Source organism: Suncus etruscus, chromosome 5, assembly GCF_024139225.1.
Source record: "Suncus etruscus isolate mSunEtr1 chromosome 5, mSunEtr1.pri.cur, whole genome shotgun sequence".
NCBI classification, from domain to species: domain Eukaryota; kingdom Metazoa; phylum Chordata; class Mammalia; order Eulipotyphla; family Soricidae; genus Suncus; species Suncus etruscus.
In genome coordinates this window covers 9,004,580-9,024,324 of record NC_064852.1, presented here as the reverse complement: position 1 = coordinate 9,024,324, position 19,745 = coordinate 9,004,580, and the positions used below count along the sequence as shown (strand labels likewise).

Sequence of the window (19,745 nt, the reverse complement as noted above, 5' to 3'; positions counted from 1 at the left end):
GCTGATATCTTTTAGGAAAAGTCATAAGTTCAAGATAAAACTCAGTCACAAAGATAATTAGCTAGTGGTTAATCAAAGCTTAAATACATACATCAAAATATTATAATGGAAAGAATCAGGTGAAAAACATACAACCCCCTAATATCAGTAGCAAAAATGACAATAATTAGTAGCGTATATGTGCCTTATACTAAGAATAGGTAAGCAAGAGGCTTTAAGATAGGGAGAATAGATTTAGGTTCGACCATCACATAAAGTCCTTGGTATCCTAGGTGGAGACTGAGGAAGTATCCCAGCCAGAGTTTGTGGGGTGGGACATAGAAACACTGATCTTTTCTCTCTGAATGGGTAGCTCAAATGTGAGTATTCCAGGCAGAGAACTGGGTCGTGGTCAGTGCTGAACTCACTCTCCTTACTTCAAGCTCCATGGGTGCTAGCCATGGGATTGGGTGTAACTCATTGGTAATTTGAGGGAGTGATCACCCTGGGATTGCAGAAATTGTGCTGTTGCACCGTAGGTAAGTCAGGGACTGCAAGTGGGAAATAAGTTTCCCATTTGTCCTGGGGACCTCATAGAAGTCACTATTCTCTGTTAAAGGAACATCAGCTTGTAATCCTTATTACAAACAAAACATATGTGTTCAGTGGTTATTTATAAGGCAGAGTGAGGAGGCAGTTACTGGGCTTGGATTACTCACCTTACCTATATGACCTTAACTATTATTTCTTATCATAGGGAGCCCCTCCTGTGGTGACTAGCTTAGTGATGTGGTGCTGGGAGCTATCGGAATCATACCCAGTCCAGTGACGTCACAGAAACTAGCCTTGTGATCTACGACTTGAGCAATCTCCCGGTTGCACTCCCCACCAGAGAATTCCCATTTTGTCTTTCATGAAGCAAGAAAAGCTTTCAGAGTTTGGGATATGCTCTCTTGGTTGATCTTAGTAGTTTATCCAGGGCAGTTTACGTGGCATGCATTGTCACTGGACACTTTATTTGTGGTGCTAGAAAAAAGCTTGCCACAATCACAAGGTCTCTGCCCCATGTTCTAATCTAGAGGGGAATTTACTGCTTAGTTCTCCTTATCAGCTCCCCTAGACATGACCTGGACTTGCACAGTCTACTCACCTGACTGTGGCTATTGTCTCCATATCTTCCCATCAGATTGACACGGTGACAATTCTTGTACCAGAAAGCCCCCTTGTAGGATAGGGCACAATTGGTGATGGCAGAGTCGGTGTCCTTGTTGAAAGTGGAGAAGGACCTGCCATTGTGATAGGCCATCGAGTCCCCTGGGAGAGAGAGAAAAAGGAGGGACATCAACCACATACTCTGGAGTTTCACTTTGGGTTAGGAAGTTCAAATGAAAGTAGGAATGACAGCCAAAAGGTTCTAGGCTGGGCTCACCTGGAACATGGATCAGAATTAGGTGACACTTAGGCCTAGATAGAACCTTATTGTCACTACCCAAGAATTGTTTATTCTTTGAGAAGCAAAAAGTGTTTGGCACAGGGTTGTAGTTGGTCTTGCAGGGTCCATTCTCTCCCATTAAACTAATATATTCAATGTATTCATATATTATACATGTACATATATAATACATACATATTATATATTCAACCTATTAGTGTGTGAATTTATTAGTTTAATATATTGAACTGATTTGCCTTGGTCTCTTCACCTTGACCTGAAATTGGTTACTTACTTTGATCAAGTCAAGCTGGTATGTATCCCATTGCCACCAAATGTGCACTATCATGTTCTAAGGAAAGCCTGATATAGGCAGATTGGGGGTTCAAGAGAATGCCACTGCCTCCATCTTGTATTGATACACCAAGTCTGGGAGAGAATTAGAGGATACTCAGTGTAGTATTCCAAATGCTCCTGCACTGGAAATTTCTTTCTGCAAGAACTACAAGAATTTGTCAAAATACCCAGAAAGGACCCAAGTGAGGAGATGCCTAATATATGATGAGCCAGCAAGAGATTGTAGCCAGGCTGGGGTTTGCTATCATTTTGATGGTTTGTATTTTGACATTTTCTTAGTATAAAAGATTTCAGAAAGTAAGGTGAGAAATATAAATTTTATAATGGGATTCTTGGTGATTTCACAAAATGTTTCACAAAGTCATACCCATACTTACCTACTTAACAAACACCTCATGTAGAAGATATCCAAGTAATCAAATATCTAAATAATGGATTGTGTGTGTATTTATCAAAAGAGTATTCTCTGATTCTTAAACAAAAAGCCAATTATGTGTATATAATGCTACTTGAGAATCTAGTTTGTAAATATAATATATTGAGCTAAAAAACATTTATGTGCCATCTTTTTCTGTATCTCTTTGCTGCCATTTATAAGCAAGGGGTCATAAAAACGTCAAGAGTCTCAGGCATTTATTCAGCCTGCTGCTGTGGAGCAAACATCAGAAGAGACTCAGATGCCTTTTTAATTTTTAATCAATAGAGAGAACAGACGTGTAAGAATGGCAGTTGGGCATGGATGAACCAAGATGCTTCTGGTATAGAGACTGGGCTACAAAAAAAAGTAAAACAAACAGCCCCAAGCATTCTCCGACCTAAAGTATCAAATGTCACAGTCCATTCTCTCATTGGAAATAGGAGGCAGGTGGGAGGGGACAACATTCCTGTTGCCTTGTGTCTTTGCTTACAGGTAACACTATCCTTCTGGCCCAGAGCCATCTTCACCCACAGGGATGTTTATTGCCAGGTACACGATATAATTCTTTGAGGGATAGAAGAATGGAAACAATTTTTACCTTGAGGTCATTCCCATCATTTGCTACCAGGCAGCTTTCTCTAAAGAGGCTCTTTCAAGAAAGGATGGCTTTTGGCAAATCTTTATCTGGGGATTTTCATCTGAGAAGAATTTTTTCCTGCACTCAGTGACATGGAAATCTGTCGCACCATCTTGTTACAAATTCTTAGCTGAAAGTCACCCCCAAGTGGTTCTGGGTGGTATGGAGCATCTACTCTGTCCAGCCTAATCACTCCTTGTTATCAGGAACATCTATTGTAGTCAGACTCGCAATTATGTTCAGATTATTTCATCTTGGGCAATTTACCAAATAACATTAAGCGCCATTTCCTCCCTCTGCACAGAAGCTATGTCATCCTGGGTGGCTTTTGAGAGGACAAAGTGGGGAGGGTAATACATGTGAAATATCTGCAGGGGAGCATATGGTCTAGCTGGCCAAGTGCATGCTGAGTTTTTATCTCTCTTCTAGAAAGAAAACCAATTCTCAGTAAATGGAATCTCTAAAAGTTGGTTTGGGTCAATACCAAATAAGAAGTTAGAAGACTTCTAAAGAGGTTGTGAGCTTTTGCGTATAAAAGTGTGGACTGAGACTGGTTGACTGTCTGAAAAGAATGTATTAGAAAACATCTAAGCAGTTGGATGAGAGAGTGGACTGTCTGTCACTCAAATAATGACAAAACCTATGGTGGCAAAGCCAGGGTGTTAAAAGAAATGATGATTCTCCATCCAAACCAGACAATCCAGACAATCTTGGCACTAGGAGGTATTAACAATTTATAGGTTATGCATCTGAAAATATTAGATTCAATGAGCTTTAACACCACCCCCAAAAGAATTTTCCTCTCAGTTTGAAACTTATGACTTAGCAATGAAGAAAACAATGACTTTCGGGGGCCGGGCGGTGGCGCTAAAGGTAAGGTGCCTGCCTTACCTGCGCTACTCTAGGACGGACCACGGTTCAATCCCCCGGCGTCCCATATGGTCCCCCAAGCCAGGAGCGACTTCTGAGCGCATAGCCAGGAGTAACCCCTGAGCGTCACCGGGTGTGGCCCCCCCCCCAAAAAAAAAAAAAAAACAATGACTTTGTTTTGGAGTTATGGTAGTTAAATAACAATTCTGATGGTTTTAATGTCCAATCTGCTATGTTTTGTGACTCAAGTATGTCCCAAGCCCTGTTTCATTGCAATAGTCCTGGACTAGGAACGAGTAGGTATTCAAATATTTATGAATATAATAAATAGATTGACTAATGAAAGAAGTAATAATGAATGGAGTTAAAACACCAAATAAATCTCTTTTCTTTTAGGGGTTATAGGAAACAAAGAGAGCTCCCAAGCATTGATTAGGAGATTCAGGGACCCAGTAGTGATTCTGGGTCAATTAGACTGGTGGTTCAATACAAGGCCCCAAAATACAGTGTGCTCAGGTGTTTGGGGGTTACCCCACAGAAAAGGCAGAGCTGAAGCTAATTCCCTAGAGAATAAGTCCCCAGAAATTTGGGGGGGGCTTTCAGGGTTGCACCTCATAATGCTTAGAGGATCATTTGATACTAGGAAATGAACCAGGTTGGGCACAATCGAAGCATACACCCTAATACTTGTACTATTTTCTGGCCCCAAGTTATATTCTGTGATTTTGTGAGTTCTTTTGTACCTGCTGTGCCACTGTATCCCTCCACCTTCAGCCTATAGAGACTTCTGGCATCGGCCACACTGAATTTATCATAGACGGCATAGGCTGACTCCCCATGGTCCTGAAGGTCCACTCGAAGCTCATACTGGCCTTGGGATGTGATCTTGTGAAGGTTGTCCAGCCCTGCAGATGACAAAAATGAGAGTTACAGATGAGCCTGGTGTGACCATTTCTTGCCTACCTTGTAGAAACAGCAGCCTGGGACCTTCCAAAGAAGTTTGTGTTCCACAGACGGTCTTAAAGCTTGGGTTTCTCCTTTTGGGCACAATGCCAGACAGATGCATGATTTTTCTGAGACTTGTGTGAAAATTATCTCAACATCTTTCCCCCAACAGCTTTCCCTCTGAGTGTCTTATGAAGATCAAAGGAGATGAAGTTAAGAAATCATCTTTTTATCTCATAAGCTCTTTATCACTGAATGGCAATAAATGAAAGTAGAACAGATTTGCAAACCTGGGCACCTGTGTGAGGAAAAGTGCCCCTTGTGGTTCGGTTGTCAGAAGTGGAACTGGATAAAAGGGAAAAATGAATGAAGGCATGATAGCCTTGTTTAGGAAGAATGCAAGTGTATTGACTAAATTCCAGAGGTAAAAAAATTAACCTGTCAGACACCGTTTCCCCAGAACCCAATTGAAAATTGTGTGGTTCAAGGGGCATGGTGATGGAGAGATTATAGTTCTGACAACCTATCTCAACTATGGAGTCCAGGGACAGAAGAAATCAATGATAGCAAGTGTCGAGGAGTCCATAAACAATTCCACACACAATTTAAATCAATTTAAAATGTATTTGAAAACCTGGATGTTGGCTCTTCCTTGCTCAGATTTTAATATTTAAATCCCCTAGAGAATTTGGAATTCTTTTTACTGAGAATTTAATAATCTCCATCAAAGATGGATTAAAATCAGTGACCAGGAGTGCAACAAAGAGCATTTGGAATACAAAGACATGGAATGGAATCACCATGTCAAAATTACCAAGCCAGAATTCTTCTCTGCGGTCCCCAAAACCAGCCGCGTAGGCCTTCCAGTTTCGATAGAAATCTTCAAGCCCATTTTTGCGCCTCAGGAACACCTGTGAAAAGAACCAATGAAATTTGGGTGCTCTCCAACTACCGTAGGGAAAAGAGGCTTGGAAAGGAAGCAGCGCCTGCTGTAGAAAAGTTAATGTTCCATGTGGCTCTATACCCACTGGTCTCCTCTTTCTCTTTCTAAACCTGAAAGTTCTCACTTGAAAAAATCCAAATGAGGGGCTGGAGCAATAGCGCAGTGAGTAGGGCATTTGCCTTGCATGCAGCTAAACTGGCTTCAATCCCTAACATCCCATATTGTTCCCGGAGCCTACCAGGAATGATTCCTGAGCTCAGAGCCAGGAGTAACCCCTGAATACTGCCAGGTATGGTCCAAATTAAAAATAAAAGAAAAAGAAAATGAAAGTTCTGCCCAGTTCTAGATGATCATAATCTGTCACTGTAAGTTTATTAATTATAACAAATGTTTGACTTAAGTACATGATATTGGTGTAGTGGGGGAGACTGAGACCTATGTTCAGGAGACATAAGTGAACTTGAGTTTTTTCCTCAGTTTTGTTGAGAACCTCAAATCTGTTCGAAACAAGATGTTTTATTAGTTAAGACAGATGACTGTATATAATAAAAGGGTTAATATGATTCTTGCAAAATTGCTTCACACAGAATCTGGCAGGGACCTAATCAATATGCACGAAGGTCTCAATAACAATGTCGTTTTTCTATATCACAGAGTTGTTTGAGGACCAGATGAGATTAAAAAAAACAAACAGGAAAAACTATTCCCAGTTCTCTTTTGTTTTGCCTGCCAGGCTGTGCTCAGGCCCAAAAGGCCAGTGAATACTTTACCAGTCATGCCCTGGGTTCAATATAAGGGCAAGAGGTACAGAGATCAGGGAAATTGTATGGAAAGTGCCTTAAACCCTGTACTCTGATTTTTGTCTTTTTATTATACTTTTCTCCAGTAGATAGTCCCTGCCTCTCTCTTGCAAACCCTATGTACAGGGGTATCAGTGTGTGGAGGAAGATCTGTTCTCTCCCACTCACCCTCCACACACACCATGGTCTATTTTGTGGCCTGAAAGCATAGGCAAAGGGACTTTTTGGTTTAGTTGATACTCACAATCCAGCCACCTCCATCAGAAGTCATGTCACAGAAGACTTCCAGGGGTTGGGCCTTGTCACCATTGAGATAAATGGTGTAGAGACCAGAAGTCGTGTCCCCATTCAACATTGCTTGGGAGCAGTCCTTGGGGAATGGATATAGAAGTCCAACTGCAGGAAAAAAAGAGAGGTGTCAGAATGGACTGAAGGGGGAGTCTTCCATTGACTCTACCACAGTTCATTGGTTGTATGTTTAAAAACAAAGAACTCCTAAGGTGCCAGATACAAGATGGGGGATATAAACTATTTGATGGTTTAATTAGGGGGCTTAGAAACTATTGATTTAAAGGTTTCTCCTCAGTCCCTAATGTTGGGGAAAGTTGAGCTGCTGGAAGTTACATACGTAAGGTAAATTTTGATCTACAGGTAAATTTTGATCTACAGGTAAATTTTGATCTACTCTTAGCAGCCAGGCAGCTAGGAACTGGCCAGGACGACAGTGTCTCTCTGAGCCACAATAGACAGTTTTCTGGGGCCTCAGAGAGCTCTATGGAACTGGCAGCTTCATCTTTATAGAGGGTTTTGAAATCTAAAGGTTCTAGTCTTCAATTTAATATTTCTTTACCAGAAGACTTAAGAGAACTCAGTGGACGGTGCCCAGAACCTTAGAAGGTAAGATAGAATGTCTGGGGGAATTTTTACATGCTGTAATATGAGACCCAGGATAAATAGTTTGAGAGGAATGAATGCCCTGGAGGGTGTACTTGCTGGGGTCTGGAGAACTGCTGAGTCTACCAGTTCTTCCATTGGATTGGATCTCTGCCCTGTACTTGGCTATGCCCAAGGTTGTGGTATGAGCAGTTTCCTTGTTTAGCTTATGTTCCCAGTCTGTGAGCATTTTCAAGATGCATGTAGGTTTATGATTTGCTTTAAGAGTTGTATAATGTCCCCTGGTTCCTGCATGCCCATCCCTCAGCATGTGTGTAGAATGACTGTGGTGCCTTGAGTGAGACTAGAGGCAATGTTCAGTCTCCATGAGCCAGCTCCTCCATTCCTCAGAAAACAGAGTGAACGTGCTTATGCTGTCATCATTTGTAGCTGATAAAGTGCAGGTCCCTAATCCTGAAGTGCTGGGGGTTTGCATTATGCCTGGTGATGCTAATTGGCTTACTCCTTGTTTATTCCTGGCAGTGCTTGGGGAACAGTATATAGAAAAATGATGAAACTAGGGTCAACCGTGTGTGAGGTAAGCATCTCACACCTCCTGCTATTTCTTGACCTCAATTCAATTTTGACTATCACTTGCATTTGACTGTAGCTTGTATTTTTGGAGCAGGTCATTTTTATGTTTGGGAAAAATCTGTTTTCTCAACTCCTCAAAATAGGCATGCCAATCTTGGCCCACCACATCCATTTGTTAGGAGACCCGGGAGTTGTTTGGAACATAGAAAGCCATTGTAATAGAAACTAATTTATTTATGTTATATTCATTATTTTATTATATATAATATATCATAATTATTATTTATATTTATATGGCATATTGTTATATTATTTTATATTTATATTAGGTTTTGGCAAGACGTAGCAAGGTGTTCAAACACAATGCAAGGAATCTCCTAAGTTTGTTCATCAGAAGGGATGTTTTCATTCTACTTATAGCAGAAAAACCTGAGGCTCAGAACAGAAGTTGTATAGAGTAAGTGGTGGAAAGGAGGAATGAATCCAGCTGTTCTCACCACAGGCTCCTCAGCTCCTTTCACTGAGAGGCCTGTCTTATCACTTCTTTGGACCCATCCATGCTCCTTTCTTTAGGCAGGAGCAGGGAATTTAGCTATTTTTATAGTAGATGAGAATACTAACAGAAACAGTCTGAGGAGAAGGTAGGGCTAACACACTTTCACAGAGTTCAGTCTTGAGACCTCACTATTCCCTCGGGCTCTTACTTGTAGTGAAGAAGATCTGGACCAACTTGCTCCTGAGGGACCCATTCAGGGCCTGGATCTTGGCTGTATAGTGGGTGGATGGACTCAGATCTGCCAGGTTGTAAGAGGTCATCTCTGGGCCCAAAATCACTTCCTAGGAGTAGAAGAAGAAAAATTTTGATAACGTAGGGTCCCAATGCATTTTTAGGGTATAGCTGATGTCTCCTCCCTTGATCCATCCTTTCATTAACTTATTCCACAATACCCCTCCAAGTTTCACTTTGTGCTAGTTTCTAAGCTAACGATGGAGATCTCATAGTGGGAAAGTATGGGGAGCATGAAGAATTTGTTCTGGGGCCAGAACAAATTTAATAAAAGGAGGCGATAACCCACCTCAACTATTCCAGGTTTCTAGGAAGGAAGTTGTATGAACAAAGAATTTTAAATGCCATAGTATGGAATTTGAAGTTTATCACCAAGGAATGAAGAGTTTTTGAGTCAGTGAATGATATAAATGTATCTTAACCAAGAGGTAGAGAATTCACACAAAGAGCAAAAAGTCTACACTTTGTGACATGTTCCTAAGTAGTTTTCTTTGATAAAGAATATATATGTGTGTGTGTATATATATGTATATATATACATATACTTATACATATATATATTTTTTGCCACGTCTGGTGATGCTCAGTGGTTACTTCTGGCTATGCACTCAAAAATTGCTCCTGGCTTAGGACACCATATGGGACACCAGGGAATCAAACCGTGGTCCATCCTAGGTCAGCCGCATGCAAGGCAAAAGCCCTACCATGCGCCATCACTCCAGCCCCGTTTTTGATAAAGTTTTCTCCATCCCTAGTCAGCTAAATCACAACACTAGTATGTGAGGCCTGACTGATTATATTTTGGAAGCATCCCCACCCCCATGCATGGCCAGCTTGGGAAGTTATTGGATTTTAATGTGCAGAATACTCTCTCTTTTAAATATTCTTCTGAGATTCTTGTGATTGTGGAAAATACCTTTCAACAGTTATCTTGTGTCTGGTATTGGAATTCAGTATATATTTCTAAAGTAAACTCTGCTCTTTAAAATTTGCAAACATGGAGATGAGTCAGTTTGGAGGCTTCTGGAAAGTCCTCTCACATCTTCATGACTGGGCCAGTGATATAATCCTGTTTTTCACTGAAAGAAGTTGGGTGGCTACATTTAGAGACTAAGAGACCTGTTATCATTCCAGAATTTTATGGGGACAGAGGATTCCAGGGCTCTTCCAACCTATGTCAGATTGGCTTTTGGGGTCAAACATATATAACAGAGGATTGAACCTAACACTCAAGTAAATGGATGTGAGGTCACAATTGATACAAGCTACCTACAGGAAACCTGTGCATCAGCTCCAGATCTGGCCTTAGAGAAGGATCAGGTTCTTATCTGGGTTCATTGAATTACTTGGGGGATACAATTACCTGCCAGTTTTCTAGGCTGTCATACACAATTGTTTACCAGCCATGGGGCAGATGGAAATGAAATGCATGACATCAGATAAACAGTGTATGACAGGAGGGGACTTTGAGGTGAATCTAAGGTGCTCATTTTACAGACAGGAAGATCTCCTGTCTGTCCTAGGGATGTCATAACCTGTCTCCAACTCCAAGAAGAACTATGATAGTGATTAGGCCATTCTGGTTAAGTGTGCCTGATTGGACATGCCAGTTTATCTCTGATGGCTTATGTGAGTCACCAAAATAAGAATAAAGGTCAAAAATACAAGTCCATAAAGAGAAGGGATGTGGCAGAGAAGAGAAATGACATCTGATGTTGAATCTTGGTAGAAACACAGAGGGTGTGGAGTGGAAGTAGAGGGACAGATGGAAAAAGTGAAGAGCTGAGAGGTCAGGCCCATTGTAGCTTGATGAAAGCCATTCAGCCCTAGCAAGTTCAGGGACTGAATGTAGGCAAAGACAAAGATGCCTTTAAAGGTCAGCGTAGGATGTGGCAGAACAAATTCTTGTTTAAAACCTTTGTATAAGAAATAAATCCTCAGCTCTTCCCACCCTTGCCTGAATAATTGTCTCTCCCTATCCAAATAGTAGGTTGACGTTTACTCTCTGCAAAGTGAACCCACAAGACACAGTTATGGCTTATACCAAAGAGTTACACTGGAAAAAAAAGAAATGGAGGTTCAAGATGTGGAGAGTTGAGATTCCTATTCCAGCTATGCTGCTGGTAGTTTGTTTTCTAGGACTTAGAAAATTATCCTAAGAGAATAATTCCCTCAAGACAAATGGCTTAGAGAACCATTACTTGAATGTCTGCCACCAAAAATGGCTGGTACTTGGCCAATCACTTGATGAACCCCATCAAAGGTGTTACTGGCTCAATCTTATATTATGAGCTCTTGTTTCATAATGATAATCCCTGATTAGCTGTTTCACTGAACAAAAGAAGAACTAATAGACATCAGGCAGTTAGATGCCTCAAACCTAAGAGATGGAGATCCAAAACATCCAAGCCAGTGAAATAAAAATAAATACCTTGGAATAAATGATGCAAATCACAGGTTAAATTGATGCAAACAGCCAAAAGCAGATGTATGAGAGTAAGTAAAAGACCTGCTAACTATACAATAGGATAAACAAAATAAAAAATTTCACAAGTTGAAAAGTAGAGGTTAGAAAAATCTCACCTGTGTGAAAGTTTAGAAGTATTTCAAATTACTAAATAAAAGAATAAAAGCCAGTGGGTTGATGAACATCAATAGTGTTCACTATTTATGTAAAGAGTACTTTGAGTTGGTGGCATAAAGCCTGCATGATATATAATTCAATGCTCCATAGAAGACCAGCTGTGAAATGATTGATATGTAAAAGATGCAGAAGAAACTTTTGGTGTTTAATCAACATTAGTGTATCAAAAGTTTAGTTACCAAAATGTCCTCGAGTTTTTGTATACACTAGTTTTTGACTTGAGGTGCCTAGCAAAACAACAGACTGGTTAAAGTGCAAGAGACTGAATATATGAATTAGAGACCTGGCATGGGCTACTGTCTCTATTAACTTATCATTTAGTTCTATGGTTCCTTGGAATACAGCAATGACAACAGGATTATTCCTTCCTCCTGAAATGACCAGATAATGACCAGTGTTTCAACAGCAGGAAAGATTTGAGTATCAGGTTCAAGGTACCTTGACTGTACCATCCACAGATTCATATACCAACAGGTAACCAGTGACAGCTGCTCGAGGAGGTCGCCAGGTGAGAAGGGCAGTTTCTGATTGGACCTCAGTCGCAGTCAAGTCTTTTGGAGAATCAAGTTCTGAAGAAAATAACATATGGGGTATGGAATAGGTCAGCAAGTGTAGAACAGAAACAACAAAATATCCCTGCTTGGGCATCAGAATGACTGCAGTTCAAATCCTGATTTTATGATGAAATTTATTGTTGGTAGAGGGCTTTGTATTGGTCCTCATATTGCCTTCTAATTAGATGTCTCTCGATTGATTCCTTTGGCTTACATGTTAAAATGATGTTTCCCCATTGCCTCCTCACCTGACTTTTCTCCTCCCCTTGGGGGTGGGCTTTGTTTTTCCCAATAATGGCTGCTTTGGAGGCCGAGGAGGAGCTGCCATCTTGGCTCGAGGTTCCATATGGTGGAGCTACATGGTTGTGGGTGAACAGCTTGCAGTGTGTTTCTGCTGTTCCTTCCCAACTGGATTATTTCCTGTATCAGAATTGCTGCTGGACCTCCATCTCTTATTCTACCCAGACTTGGGGCATGGGGATCCCTCTCCCTCTCTGGGTATTTTGGAACACACAACCCACCACGTCACAACTTATGACCTTAAGGGAGAGTCTTTTTCATTTGTAAATGATAAAAATGAGCGACAAGACCTCTTGGAAAATTCTCTTTTTGTCCTTCATCTTGTTCCATGAGACACTTTCCTGAGCTTACCATGGCCTTGGAAGGATTTGAAGAAAAGACACACAATAATACTAAGCCTTCTTGCTCCAAAATAAGGAAATAGGGACAAAGGAGTGATGATATAGGTGATTACCTCTCACGAGAAGATTCCTCATTTTCCTGCTTGCTACAATTTGTTATTAAAATAAACTCTCCATTGCAAAATTTCATGCACATCTAGGAAAACTTACCGGAAAAATCTTTCTCTTAAATAACTTTCCCTGCTTGGAACATGATTCATTTAATATTGGGTTTAGGGCCAGTGGGACTGGTTTTTCAATTTAAAAATATTTTTCCTCTCCTAATGCTTTTCTAGCCTGTGGGAAGAACAAGGTCATCTGGGTTGAAAAGGAAGTTGTGCTTTTTAAGGTTCCAATTAAGAAGGCCTATGAGGTCAGCAGGTGCTAACGTCAGCACATGGCAAAGACTGGACTGGAAAAAGAAGAGTTGGGGAGAAAGACAGTTCTAGAGAGAGGTGTGGGCAGATGGCTTTGTACCTGTAGTGAACTTGGTGGTGAGGCTCATGCTCTTCTGGGGTCCTTTCTCTGCAAAGATCTTCAGGGTATATTCTGTGGCAGGCTCCAGACCTGCCAGCTCCAACTCCACCGTGTTCCCGGACACCGTGCGTGTAACTTCCGGCACTACACACAAGCACAGAAGCACACACACCAAAGTGGTTACACCTCCCTAAGCCATCAGCAGCTCTGGCTGTGCAAACCTTTCCTTGGAACACACAACCTTTCCGTGACCCTGCAGAAGAGCAGGTCTGCAGTGACTCACATCCCTTGCTCTCTTGAGCACTCACCTTTCAGACAAAAGATTCAGCAGAGAAAGACTGGATTTTTCCAGGCATCAAATCAAAAGTAAGGGAAACTGGGGGTCAGGAGAGTTTTCATGTGGAGCTGACTGTTCGGGGCTGTTTCATGCGGGGCTCACTCAGATCAAGGGACCATTCAATGAGGAGTTGTAGGTAATAGCTCTAAGCCTTGTGGTAGCCACATTTTGTTTCTCCCATCACTTGCTCTTCCTTTTTATTTCACAAAATTGCACATTCCTTGCCAAACTTTAAATCATTAGACTGGAAGAGACACAATTAGCTGGTGGTGTCAGGCTTTCTGCTTCTTGGCCCCACATGTTTCCAAGTCCTAGGTTACACCCATCTACCTTGGCTGGCCACTACAGAAAGGCTTCCCTTTTTATGCTGAATTGGAGAAAGTCCCAGGCAAACTGGGACAAGCTGGCACCTTCCCTCAGTCTGTGACCAGACACTATGCCTCATCCCATTTTATGCACGAAGCCATTTTCTTGGCCTGCACCCACTTGTCTAGGAGTTCCATGAATTGCACTTGGTTTATTTTAAGTGGGGCAGAGGTTCCCGAACTCACGTGGCCTATTCTTCCCTTCTCAGAAAAGAAAAGCACTTAACTACACCTAAACTCACTAACTACACCTAAAGCAGCTACTCTCACCCCCCTGAATCATTCCAGGGTCACTCGAAATGGCCCACTTTGGGAAGCACTGAGGTGGAATAACACCATATTCCCTGCTCTGAATGCTTACTTATAAGGATATTTAAGAATTGAAGAATAGGGGCCGGGCGGTGGCGCTGGAGGTAAGGTGCCTGCCTTACCTGCGCTAGCCTAGGAGACGGACCGCGGTTCGATCCCCCGGCGTCCCATATGGTCCCCCAAGCCAGGAGCGACTTCTGAGCGCATAGCCAGGAGTAACCCCTGAGCATTACCGGGTGTGGCCCAAAAACAAAAAACAAAAAAAAAAAAAAAAAAAAAAGAATTGAAGAATAAAACTGGTAAAGTCCTAATCTTTTCCCCTTTATACTCTTGCCATTTAAGTTTTATCTTCACAGTTTGAAGTAGATACCAAGATTGGATGAAGATTTTTTTGGAGCATTGGGCATGAACTGAGGTGTCCTCTCTTACTGTCTCCTACTCTTTCATCAATTATTAATGGATTTTGAGGTGAAAATTACAACTATACTCCTCTACACCCAACATAGCAGTTCATGACAAAAATATGGATTCATTTATTTCCAAATCTCTTTTGATTCTCTCTTATTTATTTATTTATTTTGTTTTTTGGGCCACACCCATTTGACGCTCAGGGGTTACTCCTGATTATGCGCTCAGAAATCGCTCCTGGCTTGGGGAGACCATATGGGACACGGGGGGATTGAACTGCAGTCCGTCCTACCGTAGCACTTGCAAGGCAGATGCCTTACCTCTAGCGCCACCTCTCTGGCCCCTCTCTCTTATTTATTTTTAATAGGGATTTACTTGGTAGTACTCAGAGACCACCAGAATACACATGACCACTTGAATTAACTCTCTGGTCCCCTGAGTCTTTTTTTGTATGTACTGTTTTACAAAAAAATTACATAAATCTTAAATTTATAGTTCTAAGACTGTCTTAAAACATCTACCTAAGAACCTCCAGTTCAAATTATATAGAGCACTTCAGCATTGCAGAAAGTACTCTCATTACTAGCCTCCCATAGCATGTATCCCCAAGGGATGACATTTATAAAAGAAGTAGATATTCTGGTGACTGTGATTTGTTACTGCACCACAGCTGGGACATTAGCACAGGTGGCTTCAAAGAGAGACATATACAATTTATTATTTTTTAGTCAAATTTTCTCCAACAGGCCTTGAGAATCTCAAGTCTTAACACCACTGGAAGTAGGAAGTTGCACATTTCAGATAGGTTATTACTTTCTTGTAAGGGAAGTAAGCTGCATTCTGATGAAAGCCCTTATACAGATAGGCAGAGGACCCCTCAGTGGTGTAGGAACAGGCTGAAAAACAGGAGGCCAGAGATGGAAGTTTTTTTATTCTTATATAGTTTACTGTGCTTTGATATACATGTTCTAATGAGATAAGTCCAGGACCATGAAGAGTCACCTCCCCATCCCTGTGACCAACTACAGTCCCAGTTCAGGAATCTAATCTGGGGTGGAAGCTGAGACCCTAAGACCCTGGTCTATCAACAATCTCATGAATTTTGTTATCCTTAACTATATCATCAATCCATGAATTTTTGTTATCTTGTGCCAAATATATATTGAGCAGAGAGTAAGGAAAGGGAGATTTCACAGGATAGACACTCAGCACAAGGTTCCAGACATTATTTTACCTCTCTCTGCTGTGTAGGAGATAACATATGTGTCCACAGGGGCAATGGCTGGTTGCCATCTGACCAAAGCTTCTGACTCAGTGATGTTGGCTGTCACCAAGCCAGATGGGCCATCCAAAGCTGCAGAAAAAGTTGGTTATATGTTAGAAAGATGGAAAGGCTGAGTTGGGAGATCAGACCACAGCTGCTCTATATATACTTGACTTCTAGAATCCAATGTTGGATCTTGGTGTTAGCTGCTGTGGGATCCTGAGCTGGGAATCAGAGTGATAGGTAGCTCAAGGGATTCCTTTCTTGTTGACAGGTTTACCTCGCTTCTCTATTTCACTACCTGTGAAGTGCTTTCTTTCTTTTATTTAAATTAATATCTTTATTTAAACACCTTGATTACAAATATGATTGTAGTTGGGTTTCAGTCATGTAAAGAAAACCTCCTTCACCAGTGTAACATTTTTATCACCAAAGTAAAGTGCTTTCTGTCTGATTTTATTCTCAAAATGATTTTCTTTGTCACCTGGTGACAAAGGTTCTGTGTTAACTAGAATGACTGGAACTCCAGGCAATGTTTTCCTTTACTCCCCAGGGAAAAATGGCTGATAGACATATACAGAGGAGACTAGTAGGGAAACTTTTGGCTACCAGAGACTTTCCTGAGATTTGAGTGCCAATTCTTATGAAGCACCCTATAGAGAACTGGCTTCACGTTACCAAAGCTATTGGTTCAAGTCCCAAGATGCCATAGTTCTTCTCCTAATTTATCATTCTTTTCTGTTGCCAGAGAGCATCTGCTATAAAAATGAGCTAGACAATGTGTATGTAATATGCTTGGTACACCCCACTCCACCCCCATGCCTCCATGCCTTGCTGAAGATGCCATTGCATAAGTATGACAATGAGACTCCTTGGAATCTTAGTGATGACTTACATTCAGAAAAGATGTCTATTCAAAGCACCTTGGCCCTTTTCATTGGCCACTTTTATAATTCACTGTCCCTTTCCTGGAACCCAGCCGAGGTGTGACTATTTCCCTTCTGTGTAGGCACTTGCCATTCATTTGCTAGAGATGACAGCCCTAGGGGAGGGTGTGCTGAAGGTCATGAGCATCAACTTGAGAACCAGATGAGGAACCTGAACTTCAAGAATTGAAAGGACTGGCTGGGAGCCAGGAGGTGGAGGAGTAATCTTGGAAGCCACTCTGTCCTCTCTGGTTCCTTCCTGTTTGACCCACATGGACAGAGTTGCTTTTAACTGAGGATAACAATAGGGCTGGGGAGGAAAAGCACTGTTGTGATCTGGTATGAGGAACAACCCTGAAGGAAAGATTTTTGGGGAAGAAATTAGGGTTTGTGTGGTTGTGGGTGATCAGCACACAGGGTTCCCAGGAGATATTTTAAGTCCATATTATCAACTCCTTCAGAGTAGTAGGATATTAACATTTTTTTATGAGGACTATTAAGAAAAACCCTGTGTGGATGAGCCTGAGTAATTGCTCGTTTATCAAAGGAAAAATTGTTAAGGGTCACAGCTGTATGAAGAGAAATTTTCCACTTCATGCTTCTTCAATGCACTTCTTTATTTCCTCCCCCTTAAAGTATGCTGTTCAAGTCAGTTTATAATGAAAACATACTCATTTATGTTAGGGGAACACAGAATTTGTAGTTAGATTGACCTAAGTTCAAACTTTGAATATTTATTAATTATCTGGCGCTGGTTATGGTATTAAATGTCCCAGCGGGTTTCATTTTTTGCTCAGTAGAAGGGAAAAGATAGTGTCATTGAGCCAGAAATGTTTAGTGACTGTGTTTGAGATGAAGGAAGCTTGGGAGCAGCTATTTTATCTGACATTATTCATTCTGTGACATCCCTACATGTCTGTGAGAAGTTTCAGCATGGCCTGATGCTCCAGTGGTCCCAGAACTGAGTCGGGAGTGGCAGGAGGTGGGGAAGCATTCATGATTAGTTATTTGCACTTGCAGATGTTTTCTGTAGACTTTTCATAGGAGTCTTACAACTTCAGGCCCAAGGAAGCAGAATTGTACCCATTTTATAGGAAAGGGATTGTCCCAAAGAAAATAAATGAATATTATAAGTTATGGACTGAACATTCTTTTTTTTTGGTTTTTGGGTCACACCCGGTTGTGCTCAGGGGTTACTCCTGGCTGTCTGCTCAGAAATAGCTCCTGGCAGGCACGGGGGACCATATGGGACACCGTGATTCGAACCAACCACCTTTGGTCCTGGATCCACTGCTTGCAAGGCAAACGCCGCTGTGCTATCTCTCCGGGCCCTGGACTGAACATTTTAATGTTGTCATCAGGAGACCCAAATGTGACTTCTTTCTTCTGGAATAGTCCAAGAAAAGGACCCAGGGATTCTTTTTGAATATTTACAAATAGAAAGAAAGAAAGAAGGAAAGAAAGAAAGAAAGAAAGAAAGAAAGAAAGAAAGAAAGAAAGAAAGAAAGAAAGAAAGAAAGAAAGAAAGAGAAAAAAGAAACAAAAAAGGAAGGAAGCTAGAAAGGAAGGAAAGAAACAAAGAAGGAAATAAGAAAAGAAAGATAAAAGAGAAGGAAACTGAATGAAAGAAAAAGAAAGATGGAGAAAACAAAAGAAAAAGAAGAAAAAAGAAAGAAAGGAAGAAAGAAAAGAGAGAAAGGAGGGAAGGGAAATGGAGGGAGGATGGAAGAAAGAAAGAAAGGAAAGAAACAGGAAAAAAGTAAAAGAAAGAAAGCAGAATTGCACTCATTTTATAGGGGAGGGATTAAATAAAAGGAAATTAAATGAATATTATAAGTGGTGGACTGGAGATTTTAATGATGTCAACAGGAGACCCAAATGTGGTCTTTTTCTTCTGGAATATTCCAAGAAAAGAGCCCAGAGTAAAGAGTATTCAGGGCCCTTAGTTCATAAAATGCTTTGGATGGGACCTCAATAAGATCTCTCTGGTCCTCCAAATACTGCTTACTTTTCACTAGGATTTCCTAAATAAGATCTTCCCTACTCACCCCACCCTGCCACCCCATCTAGTCAGCAGAATGAAGATGAAGAAAAGACCTGTGGTGAAAGTCCCTGAGACTGGCTCGCTCTCCTCAAAGCCCTTCATGGCAACGATGCTGACCAGGTACTCTTCTCCAGGTAAGAGTCTCACCAGCCTTCTTCTAGTCTCGGTTCCATCCATGGTTATCACTGAGGGGGTGCCTGGAACATAGATAAAGCACAAGGCAATAGTGAGCCCATGGAAACTTACTCTTGTCTTAGGCAAGTGCAGACCTAATTTGGACATGAAACCATGTCTCTATCCACTACCATTTTCTTGACTTCTCATTGTCTCCTACCCTCTGGCATAAGACAAGATGGCTTACTTTTTTTGTGCAATGCCTTTTTCCACTCATGCAGATGCTAAAATCCAAGCCAGTAGGGGAAAAAAAACATGAAGTCACAATGTGCTAAAAATGGTAAATTTCCGTTCTGTAGTATCTGGCTGCTGGTGCCAGTTTATTTATTTAAAAAGTTTATTTATTTTCCCCCAAAAGAATAGGTAAGACCTACTGCCTATATAAAACAGATATATTTAATACATTGTCTGAATTTAGAACTAAATAGACTTCATGACTATCAGAAATTCTATTTCAATCAGTAAGGGTAATTTTTTTCTTCCAAGTGCCATTTGGATATTTATGACACCATTAATGGGCTATATAATATGAAAAGACATATGTGGGCTATCATTGAGAGGCTTACATGTCTGTCCTATAAGGTACTAGGGCCGCTCCTCATGATTTTGTGGGATTTATATTGTTCCTTCCTTCCTTCCTTCCTTCCTTCCTTCCTTCCTTCCTTCCTTCCTTCCTTCCTTCCTTCCTTCCTTCTTTTCTTCCTTCCTTTCTTTCTTCTTTTCTTCCTTCCTTTCTTCCTTCCTTCCTTCCTTCTTTTCTTCCTTCCTTTCTTTCTTTCTTTCTTTCTTCCTTCCTTCCTTCCTTCCTTCCTTCCTTCCTTCCTTCCTTCCTTCTTTTCCTCCTTTTCTTCCTTCCTTCCTTCCTTCCTTCCTTCCTTCCTTCCTTCCTTCCTTCCTTCTTTTCCTCCTTTTCTTCCTTCCTTCCTTC

At 41.2% G+C, this 19,745-nt stretch overlaps 1 protein-coding gene across 1 annotated transcript in view; it reads right to left on the bottom strand.

Annotated features, from left to right (window-relative positions):
• TNC (tenascin C) overlaps positions 1 to 19,745 on the bottom strand; it is a 72,240-nt gene that overhangs the window by 2,162 nt on the left and 50,333 nt on the right. Inside the window, exons 18-26 of the mRNA XM_049774231.1 lie at positions 18,697 to 18,840; positions 15,644 to 15,763; positions 12,991 to 13,134; positions 11,718 to 11,848; positions 8,553 to 8,685; positions 6,626 to 6,777; positions 5,453 to 5,549; positions 4,437 to 4,598; positions 1,130 to 1,293 (exon numbers count right to left, since the gene is read on the bottom strand). Of these exons, the coding sequence (XP_049630188.1) occupies positions 1,130 to 1,293; positions 4,437 to 4,598; positions 5,453 to 5,549; positions 6,626 to 6,777; positions 8,553 to 8,685; positions 11,718 to 11,848; positions 12,991 to 13,134; positions 15,644 to 15,763; positions 18,697 to 18,840 (1,247 nt within the window). The remainder of the gene's footprint in view (positions 1 to 1,129; positions 1,294 to 4,436; positions 4,599 to 5,452; positions 5,550 to 6,625; positions 6,778 to 8,552; positions 8,686 to 11,717; positions 11,849 to 12,990; positions 13,135 to 15,643; positions 15,764 to 18,696; positions 18,841 to 19,745) is intronic.